Source organism: Lactuca sativa, chromosome 9 (genome assembly GCF_002870075.4).
Source record: "Lactuca sativa cultivar Salinas chromosome 9, Lsat_Salinas_v11, whole genome shotgun sequence".
Classification (NCBI taxonomy): Eukaryota; Viridiplantae; Streptophyta; class Magnoliopsida; order Asterales; family Asteraceae; genus Lactuca; species Lactuca sativa.
Window position 1 is genome coordinate 76,344,639 of NC_056631.2, and position 12,000 is coordinate 76,356,638.

The 12,000-nt window shown below is 33.1% G+C and overlaps 1 protein-coding gene across 1 annotated transcript; it reads left to right on the top strand.

Moving 5' to 3' along the window:
- The first annotated feature begins 322 nt into the window (after positions 1-322).
- Positions 323-2,115, top strand: LOC111918046 (sec-independent protein translocase protein TATB, chloroplastic). Its single transcript, XM_023913706.3, has 5 exons — positions 323-750; positions 927-1,048; positions 1,168-1,227; positions 1,337-1,655; positions 1,750-2,115. The coding sequence occupies exons 1-5, from the start codon at positions 534-536 to the stop codon at positions 1,878-1,880; spliced, it is 849 nt and encodes a 282-aa protein (XP_023769474.2). The 5' UTR covers positions 323-533; the 3' UTR covers positions 1,881-2,115.
- The last annotated feature ends 9,885 nt before the right edge of the window (positions 2,116-12,000 follow it).

Genomic DNA, 12,000 nt, shown 5'->3' on the forward strand with positions numbered 1-12,000 from the left:
ACTAAAATTGTTATTGTAAGACTAATTTGGTTGCATGAATTTTATTTCAAAGTTGTATGACTAAGATTATTTAAATTTTGATGTTCAAAATCTATTTTAAGTTTGTAAAATCAGTTTATTTAAAATTCAATTTATGCAAACGTTAAAAAACAAACAAACTTTTTATTGCAGACTACATATGTTTGGTTCACCTCTTTTGCTGTAGAGACTTACAGAAATAATCCAAAAAAAAAAAAAAAACAAATAACACCTTACTTTACATAGTTTGCGCCTTTATAAAGTTTGATCGTGTAGATTTATGCATTCCAGTAGAAAATAGAAAAACGTATCCGATCTTTTTGGAATAGGCGAACGAGTCCTAAATTGCTTGATAGACAACTACCACAAGTCCACAATCACATGAAACCAGGATTATGTTGGGCCCAACATCCGAACCAATTCCAATCGCCCTTCTTTCCAAGATTTCCGATTTTTCCCTAAATTCAATCTCAGATCGATTCACCTTTTAATCTACAAATCACCACACCACCATCATGGCTTCCGCGATCTTCAATCCTCCATATTTATCTCACCCTTCATCGTCATCTTCAATATCACCCAAATTTTTTAGAAAACCCCCCATTTATGCTTCTCTCTCCCCAACCGTTCGTTCTTTAACGTGGGTTCCTCATATTGGTTCAACTCCATTTTCTTCTTGGAATGGCCTCAGGACAAATGGGTTATCAATCTCACTTCAATCCTTGAAATTAGGTATATCTTTTAGATGTTAATGCTAGTATATGTCAAAGGTAAACTTGTATCAGATTCGTTGCCAATTCATCATCTACATCGTGTTGTATGCATTACTGATAAAATTCACCATGAAAATTGGACAACTTTCACATCGATTCGAGGCTTGAATGATTGGGTTGTTTTGGTGGTTGCAGAAAAGAGAAAGAAATGTAAAGGGAAGGGCGTTTTTGCATCTTTATTTGGAGTTGGAGCTCCTGAAGCTTTAGTGATTGGAGTTGTGGCTTTGTTGGTTTTTGGCCCTAAAGGTCTTGCTGAGGTGAGTGTATATCCCAAAAACTTCATTTTGTAATCTTTTTCTGTTTTATTATCTCTTTTAGGATGTTATCTTTGTGTCAATACCATGTTTTCTTGAAATTATAACAACCTAAACTGCAGGTTGCTAAAACTTTGGGAAAAACTCTGCGTTCGTTTCAACCAACAATCAGGGAATTACAGGTAATGCGTGTTTGAATGTATGGTTTCAAACTGATTACTTATCGCAACTTGAAGAATAAGAATCCGATACTGATTGAATGTTTGAAATGCACAACTTACTTCAAAATAGGAAGTTTCACGGGAATTCAAGAGCACCCTTGAAAAGGAAATTGGCCTTGATGAGCTTAAAAATCCTTTACAAGGAAATTACACTTCCACCACACAGACCCAAATTCCTCCCGATACCCTTCAGAATTCTCAGTTAACAGCAACACCACCTGCCACCACCAACACCACCGATGATGATTCTCCGGCAACCACAACTACCCCAGAAGATCCTCAGGCAACAGCCACAACCACCCCAGATGTCAGTCTGGAAGATTCTGGTGACACAACAGCAACTCCGGCTGTCACCATGGAGGAGGATTCTCAGCCTACAGTCGACACTAGTAAGACCCTGTTTCTTTTTTCTTGATATTCTGGTTGTTAGAATTTAGACGAGGGTATTTTAGACATTTGACTGTAACTGAACACTTGATTCAGCAAACGGGTCTCCTTCAAGCAGAGTGTATACGAGTGAAGAGCTGTTGAAGATCACAGAAGAGCAGCTGAAAGCAGTTGCTTCACAACAGCAGAAAGAGGAGCCACCAGTGAAACCTGAAAGTGAGATGTGAAGAAGTTAAAAGGAAATACGGTTTTTGATCATAAAATCACATTGAGAGAGAGAGAGAGAGAGAGATTTTATAGTGCCACGTAAGTTCTACAATAGGTTGTGAGTTCAAGTGTCTTTTGGGATATGTTGGTGCGTGAGTTTTATGTGCTCAAAAAAGTTAGGAACTTGGTAGGTTAAAACAAGTGTAAGATTTTGTACTTTGTTGTACATTTAGCTGATTCTTATTGTTTCCATTATATCATGTTTGATTTAGAAATGAGGAGAAATGAAAACCTTCTTTCAGTCACAAACATTAAAGTTATCAGAATACTCGTCACCATAACTACATTATATGAGTATGAGTCATGGAAAGTGGATTTCAAACACATTGTTGAATGGTCACTCTAACAAGGATGTATACTTGGTGCACCATTATGGTTCTTGAATCCAAAGTTATTTTATTCATTCATTGAAGCAAGCAAGCATCTAGGAAATGTTTTGATATGTTACCTTGTAGGATATAAATCCTGTCTAGGAAATGTTTTGCTACTTCATATCAAGGAAGAGCAACATATATCATAGGAATCAAAATTTGAATTGATAAATCTAAGCAACAAATTGGTCATATTCAAAGTACAAACATTGAAGAAATCTTGAATCAATCCAAGATGCAAAGCTCCAAATTTTGGAACCTTGCAATATAGCATGGTCCATTTTGAGCAAGTATCAATGTAGCGCCACAACAGATGAGGTAAGACGCATGAATAAAGCTATTTTGGACTCTTCCTTTAAATCCATCATGTATGTCATGTTATGTACTAAAGTACTAAACCATATATCTAGTATATATGGAGCATGATTTTGGTGATTTTAGTGTCACCATGTCATTTTAAGTAACTAGAACTAACATGTGAGTTAAGGGGCTTCATAATTTGTACTCTATTATATGTACGGGGTTGTGTGGAGTGCACGCATGTATAAGATCGAATTAGAAGCCGGTTCGATGACTAGTTGGGGGTCTGGGGGCAGCGCCCCCGGGTCCGGGGTTTCCAAAGGGCCAGTGCCCCTTTGGCGGGGTCTAGGGGCAGCGCCCCTAGTGGGGTCCAAGGCAACTAATGACGGCCCAACCCTAATGAAACCCGTTAGTTTTTGGTAACCCTAAATCCTCATTAAATTCGGATTAACATTACTTGCTTCCAAAGCAACTAATGACGGCCCAACCCTAATGAAACTCTAATCGTGTTTAATATATAAACAGCTCTTCCTCTACAGAAGAAGGTTACGATCTTAAGCTCTCGTTTCATCATACTTTCACAGAATCCTCTAGCATATTGGCTTACGTCTTTTGTGCCTAGAAACGTAAGTGTCCACTTGGATTATCCTAGGCTGAATTTCTTGTAACCTAGGCATAGGGTAGAAATATCAGTTCGGAAAGTGATATCACGATCCAAGTTGGTATCCAGATCTCCACCACAAACCCTAAACTTCCCAACATTCGAACTGATATTTTCTGTTTCTGGAGATGGGTGACTCAATCCGCGAGATGACCACTAAGTTTGCAAAGCTGGAGAAGTTCAAAGGTGTTGACTTCAGGCGGTGGAAGAAGAAGATGCACTTCATGCTGACTACTCTCAAGGCAACGTACGTGCTGACTACTCCTAGACCAGCAGAGCCTGAGGAAGGTGTTGTTGAGACGGCTAAAGAGACAAGAAAGAGACATAAGTGGGACAATGATGACTACATCTGCAAAGGTCACATTCTGAACGGTATGTCTGATGCTTTATTTGATATCCATAGTGAAGCCTTGTGTGCCAAGGAGTTGTGGGACACTCTTGAACTGAAATACATTACTAAGGATGCTTCTAGAAAGAAGTTTCTGGTCAGTGACTTTAATAATTATAAGATGGAAGATTCAAGGTCTGTCACTGAACAGTACAATGAACTCCTTGGCATATATGGTCAGTTTAAACTGCACCGTATGAACATGGATGAATCCATTGATGTGTCCACTATCATTGACAAACTGCCTCCGTCCTGGAAAGACTTCAAACATAACTTGAAACATCAAAAGGAGGAACAGTCATTGGTTCAACTTGCTAGTCACATTCGTATTGAAGAATCTCTTCGTGCGAAGGAAAGTGACAAATCTGAAAACCCCAAAGGAAAAGTTGAACCTGGACAGCCCTCGGTTCATATGGTTGAAAACAAACCAAGGAACCACAACCACAAAGGACATGGCAAAAGTAAGCAGGAATGTGTCTCAAGCAACTCCAACAAAAAGAGAAAGGATATGGTTTGTTGGAGGTGTAATCAAGTTGGGCATTGCAAGCGTGATTGTCGTGTGAATTTGGGCAACAATGGTGCTGGAAACAGTGGAGCCAATGGGAAAGTAAGCGGGTCTTCGGCCCAAGTTAAAGGAGGTCAGTTTTTGACTAACTTTGATAATTCTAATCAGAATTATGTTTATTATGTTTCATTTATCCCTGAATCATTCTATGTGCAGGATGATGATGTTGCTTGGTGGATTGACTCCGGAGCAACGAACCATGTATGCAAGGATAAACAGATGTTTGAAACATTAACTCCGCTTGAAGATGGGTCGGTGCTAAAAATGGGAGATGATTCTTTTATTCCTATTTGTGGTTTAGGTGTCGTGTGTCTTGAATTTACTTCTAGAAAGACAATTAGATTATTTGATGTTTTGTTTGTTCCCAAGATTCGCAAGAATCTTGTTAGCTCTAGTTGTTTGAATTCTGATGGTTTTAAACAAGTTATTGAGTCGGATAAGTTTGTTTTGTCTAAGGGTGGAATGTTTGTTGGTTTTGGATATTTAAATAATAGAATGTTTCGTTTAAATATTGTTGACAAATTATTACCTGTTCAAAATTCTGCATTTGTATCTTCTGCTTCTAATGTTGATAAACCTATGCTTTGGCATGTAAGATTAGGTCATGTCAACTTTAGAAGGATGCATGAGATGTCAAAAGATGGATTAATTCCAGCCTTTGATATGACATCTGATAAATGTAAAACATGCATGCTTACAAAAGTGACAAAACAACCATTTCCTAGTGTTACTAGAAATTCAGCTGTTTTGGGACTTGTACACAGTGACCTATGTGATTTTCACTCCACTCCTTCTTTGGGAAATAAAAAGTATGTGGTCACTTTTATTGATGACTGCACTTGGTTTTGCTATGTGTATTTGTTGCATTCTAAGGATGAAGCCTTAGATAAATTCAAAATATACAAAACTGAGGTGGAATTGCAATTGGGCATTCCGGTTAAATGTCTCAGGACTGATAGGGGAGGTGAATATATGGATCCCACATACTTCCAATCATTGGGTATCATTCATGAGACCACAACACCTTACACGCCTCAACAGAATGGTATTGTTGAACGCAAAAATCGAGTTTTAAAGGAAATGGTAAAGTCGGTGTTATCTTACTCGTGATTGAGTGAAGGATTTTGGGGAGAGGCCATGTTAACGGCCTGCTATCTATTGAATAGGGTTCCAAATAAAATGAACAAAATAGTCCCATATGAACTTTGGTTCAAGAAAAATCCGGATTTGAGTTATTTTCGGGTTTGGGGCTGTCGGGCAGTTGTAAAACTCACCAAGCCAAAAAATAAGAATTTTGGAGAACGTGGAATTGATTGCATATTCATTGGATATGTTGAACATTCCAAGGCATATAGGTTTTATGTAATAGAACCTAATGATTCGATTTCGGTTAACACTGTTATCGAATCATGAGATGCAATTTTTGATGAGATGCGGTTTTCATCGATTCAAAGGCCTAAGGATCTGACTTTTGGTTCTCTTAAAGAGCAAAATTCAGAAAGTCGAGATGGTGGTAATGTGCAAGAACCACAAGAGCTTCGTAAAAGCAAAAGAGGCAATATTGTGAAAATTTTCGGATCCAGCTTCCAACTGTAATTGGTAGAAGGTTCAAGGGATGAAATTAGTCTTGAATACTCTTATTGCTATAGTATTGAAGATGATCCTGAGACTTATCAAGAGGCCATGGAGTCTCGTGATAGCGCCTTTTGGAAGGAGGCAATTGATGATGAAATGTCATCAATTCTTGAGAACAACACATGGGTGTTGTCTGATTTGCCTCCAGGTTATAAACCTCTTGGTTGCAAATGGCAAGTCTAGACATCTAGGTGTTAGACATAGTATGATTAGAGAATTAATCATGAATGGTGTGATTTTGGTTGAGTTTGTGAAATCGCAACAAAATTTGGCAGATCACTTGACTAAAGGTCTGATAACAGACTTAGTGCACAAGTCTGTAATCAGGATGGGATTAAAGTCCATTTAATTCTATAATGATGAGACACCCAATTCCCTCCTAATATAATGTTAGGAATTGAATTCAATGTGGAAAGCTCATACTTATAGATTGGAACACATGAAGTATTCATCCCAGGTATGTGTTCGGTTCTGCAAGTTAGTCGGGTTGAAGTTTAACTTCTTAATAATTCCTTTGATAAATGTATGTGCAGATACATGGAAAGGAGTTACCTACGTGATTGTGAAGTGTAGCCGCATTTCAAGAGGTTGTGGAGTTAACCTTGATATGATCATGAGAGGATTGGGACACATGGCTTTATAATAGTGTCAAGTTGTATTATGCTAGAAATTCAATAAACTAGTATGTATTTTACTTTCTGGTATTCAAATGGTTTGATGGGTTCAATTCTTAGAACACCCTGATTCTCGAGTATTTGCAAATGTATGATAGTAAGTGGAAATTCAATTGTTTCGATATTTTCATTATGTACTAGTTTGGTTTGTTTGATAAAGGTTATGTTTGTTCAAGGGTTACACTAAAATGGGGGAGGATTGTTGGTGATATTAGTGTCACCATGTCATTTTAAGTAACTGGAACTAACATGTGAGCTAAGGGGCTTCATAATTTGTACTCTATTATATGTACGGGGTTGTGTGGAATGCACGCATGTATAAGATCGAATTAGAAGTCGGTTCGACGATTAATCGGGGGTCTGGGGGCAGTGCCCCTTTGGCGGGGTCTAGGGGCAGCGCCCCTAGCGAGGTCCAAAGCAACTAATGACGGCCCAACCCTAATGAAACCCGTTAGTTTTTGGTAACCCTAAATCCTCATTAAATCTAGATTAACATTACTTGCTTCCAAAGCAACTAAGCCCAACCCTAATGAAACCCTAGTCGTGTTTAATAGATAAACAACTCTTCCTCTACAGAAGAGGGTTACGATCTTAAGCTCTCGTTTCATCATACTTTCACAGAATCCGCTGTTATATTGGCTTATGTCTTCTGTGCCTAGAAACGTAAGTGTCCACTTGGATTATCCTAGGTTGAATTTCTTGTAACCCAGGCATAGGGTAGAAATATCAGTTCGGAAAGTGATATCACGATCCAAGTTGGTATCCAGATCTCCACCACAGACCTTAAACTTCCCAACACATGATTGGTAGATATCAATAAAAGGATAAGTGATTGTCACTATAATTTTGTAACGGGTATTCTTAAGTGCTTATATGGGACTTAAGACATATTTGAAGTTTATATATGAAAAGGATAAAATGGGAACATTTAAAAGGTTGAGAATGTGAGAACAGATCTAGACCATTTAAATGTTTAGATCTAAGGTTATTATTAAACGGACGATTTATGAAAAATTCTAAAACTACTGGCATTAAAGTGTAACTTTTAAATGGCCAGAAGGGCATAATAGGAATTGCAAATTTACCTATTTACCTATTGGCATTGGTGTTCTCATTTTATCATTACTATATATATATATATATATATATATATATATATATATATATATATATATATATATATATATATATATATATATATGGGTTTGGTGAATATGTGGCTGTCATGTATACAAGTTTAGATATAGAACTTGATAAAACTACGTAGTTTCGATTAAAATCATTTAAATTGCCTTCCTATTATGTGAAATTCATATATTAATTATTTAGTTTTTCGTTAATTTTACAACCAAATGGTAAAAATCTCATCTATTTTTTTTTCATTTGCGAACGTATTGTCCACGACCTCAAAATCTATTTCAACCATCTTTATTTTCTAATATATATGTCTTCATATGTAACTGGGTATATCGAAGTTATAACAACTTTTTGTGAATCATGATTTTTCATATCTACAAACAGTTGCTTCGCAGCACAACAAAAAGCAATAAAGAAACAAGAATATGATGAAGTCTGAAAACAATTTTAAACAATAATATGATGAAGTCTGAAAACAATTTTATATTAAAAAATTGTTAATATAGTTTTGTTATTTATTCATGAATAGAATATTTCAAACGAAAGAAGATACACACAGTTTAACTTCGTGAAGATGTTTATTTATGTTGTATTTGGTCATTTGAAAACATTTAACAAAAATATAGTAAAAAAAAAACTGACGCAATTAGGTGGAGTGAATGCAGGAAAGAGACGAATGACTTGGAGAAAAATTAGGAGAAAATGTAGATCGAACATGAATAATCTTCTATTATTATGTAAGATTTAATCAAAACTACATAGTTTTGATGTGTTCTATATGTATGCTTACATACCTAACAGCCTTATATTCACTTTTGCCTATATATATATATATATATATATATATATATATATATATATATATATATATATATATATATATATATATATATATATATGGCTAGGATTAAATATGAACTACAATTATTGTGTGAATGTATGACTATTTCTTATCCATTGGATTAAAAAAATGAATGATATGATATGAGGGTACATATGATTAACATGGGATAACATGCACTATATAATTGCACTTAATAAATTATTAGAGTATTTTAGTCAATTACCGTATATTTAAAAAAGAAAAACTACTTATTTATTGCATAATTTAATTGGAGTTTTATTAAATACTTATTTATCTTATTTTACAAAATTAAGCATGGATAATTACATCATTTTGTTTAAGAAGCGCAAGTCCATAAAACTAGTTTCATACATGGAATTGATTTCATTCTTTAAGAATGATTCATGACTCTTATCTAACATATTCTTAAAGAAAATGAAATATTCATTCTACACAAACAAAGCTATAACACCAAATGAGAATTCTTGAGGAATATGAAATATTCATTTTACATATAATCAAACTTTAAACAATATATCATAATTTTAAAGAGCATATAGTAAATAAGCCATTTTGGGTATGAATTTCAACATAATGGTCATTCTAAAAGAATATGAAAAGAATGTGCATTCTGAAACATAATGATAAGGATTCTTTCTCAGAGAGTACTATTCATCATCTTCTCCAAGTGCTTCAGATCATTGTCTTAATATTCTTGAAGAGTATGGTGCATTCTTAAAGACTGTGAATTACCTAAGCCTCCGATTAGTAACAAACACTAACATGCAAATTTAAAGCATGTAAATGAAAATATTTGATTCTTGTTGTTGTGAAAAAAAATTCTAAACATAATAGATTATTCTTACAGAAAGTAAATTATTAGTATGTAATAATTCTTAAAGAATGTGTTTGGTTGCACACTAAATTAATTGAACTTAGAGTACATGGTAAAACTAAATATATTCTTAAGAATGTGTACACGGTAAAACTAAACATATTCTTAAAGAATGTGTTCAGTTTCACATAAAATCAATTAAGCATACAGTATGTTGTAAAAGAAATAAATACATTCTTAAAGAATATGTTTTGTTAGATTCAAATTCAGTTTAACCTACAACACGTGCTAATAATAAATACATTCTTTAAGAATAATCTAATCCAATACAAGTAGCCTCCAACATTGGAACCTTAATCACATGCAATTAAACTCCAACATCGAAACCTCAACTCATATTTTAAAAAGTTTTTTTTTTTAAATCAACATTTATTCTTTAAAGAACTAACGTTAGTTGTAAACATATCAAAAAAAAATACATTGTTTCCCATAGTTTTGTAATAATCAGCATCAATATCCATGGAGATGGAAAATGTTTTTTTTTTCCCTTTCTCTAGTTGATTACCTCTATGAGTTTTTGTTTAATAGTTACGGTGAGATTGTTATACAAGAACATATATGATGAACATTTGGAAAAATTGATAAATTGAAACGTAACTTTATCAATTCCATATATATTGCTTATTTAATTAATGAAAATAAATAAATTAATTGCAAAATTCTATAATTATCCCTAACTATTGATTGGACCAAAATTGGTCATATTTTCACACACTATTTGTTGGTTATATATGATCCTAACTTTCTCTCTCTCTCTCTCTCTCTCTATATATATATATATATATATATATATATATATATATATATATATATATATATATATATATATATATATATATATTCGTTTTTGTAAATGTTATAAATTAAATATGGTACATAATTTTTTTTTTAAGACAAACACTTAATATTTAAATAAAAAAAGGTTACATTAATTTCTAATATAAATTACGATTAAAAATATAAAACACGACTTAATTCCTAAATACTACACTAAAACACGACTTAATATTAGACAAAAAATATAAATTAAAACTTCATTTAATACATAAAAACTACGGCTTATCCCAGTTGTATTCTTTAGCAAAATCCCGCTTCGCATTGTTAAAAATCTGACGATCCTTGTAACATCCCAAAAATCACAATAAATTTTAATTTTTCAAAAACAACAAAAATCTATCATTGTTTACAAAAACATTGTTTCAAAATTGTTTATCAAACATCAAAGTATCCCAAAATCCAAATAACAAAAACCCGAAGGAATGTGCACGATCACGCCTTCGCTTTCTCGTGATCTTCAAAAGTACCTGAAACAATAAACTGGAACGGTAAGCCAAAGCTTAGTGTTCTCCCAAAGTACCACCACACAAAACACATATGATATACAAACAAGCATGTTGTGTCCGCTCAGTCATCAGACTGATGTAATGACGTAAATTTTTAAACAAATTTTCATTTTCATTTATACTAAAACACATGTCACATATGTCAAAAACTCCAATTATCAGTCATCATCATAGTTTTCAAAAACTCCAATTATCAGTCATCATCATAGGTTGAGAATGTGAGAACAGATCTAGACCATTTAAATGTTTAGATCTAAGGTTATTATTAAACGGACGATTTATGAAAAATTCTAAAACTACTGGCATTAAAGTGTAACTTTTAAATGGCCAGAAGGGCATAATAGGAATTGCAAATTTACCTATTTACCTATTGGCATTGGTGTTCTCATTTTATCATTACTATATATATATATATATATATATATATATATATATATATATATATATATATATATATATATGGGTTTGGTGAATATGTGGTTGTCATGTATACAAGTTTAGATATAGAACTTGATAAAACTACGTAGTTTCGATTAAAATCATTTAAATTACCTTCCTATTATGTGAAATTCATATATTAATTATTTAGTTTTTCGTTAATTTTACAACCAAATGGTAAAAACCTCATCTATTTTTTTTTTCATTTGCGAACGTATTGTCCACGACCTCAAAATCTATTTCAACCATCTTTATTTTCTAATATATATGTCTTCATATGTAACTGGGTATATCGAAGTTATAACAACTTTTTGTGAATCATGATTTTTCATATCTACAAACAGTTGCTTCGCAGCACAACAAAAAGCAATAAAGAAACAAGAATATGATGAAGTCTGAAAACAATTTTAAACAATAATATGATGAAGTCTGAAAACAATTTTATATTAAAAAATTGTTAATATAGTTTTGTTATTTATTCATGAATAGAATATTTCAAACGAAAGAAGATACACACAGTTTAACTTCGTGAAGATGTTTATTTATGTTGTATTTGGTCATTTAAAAACATTTAACAAAAATATAGTAAAAAAAAAACTGACGCAATTAGGTGGAGTGAATGCAGGAAAGAGACGAATGACTTGGAGAAAAATTAGGAGAAAATGTAGATCGAACATGAATAATCTTCTATTATTATGTAAGATTTAATCAAAACTACATAGTTTTGATGTGTTCTATATGTATGCTTACATACCTAACAGCCTTATATTCACTTTTGCCTATATATATATATATATATATATATATATATATATATATATATATATAT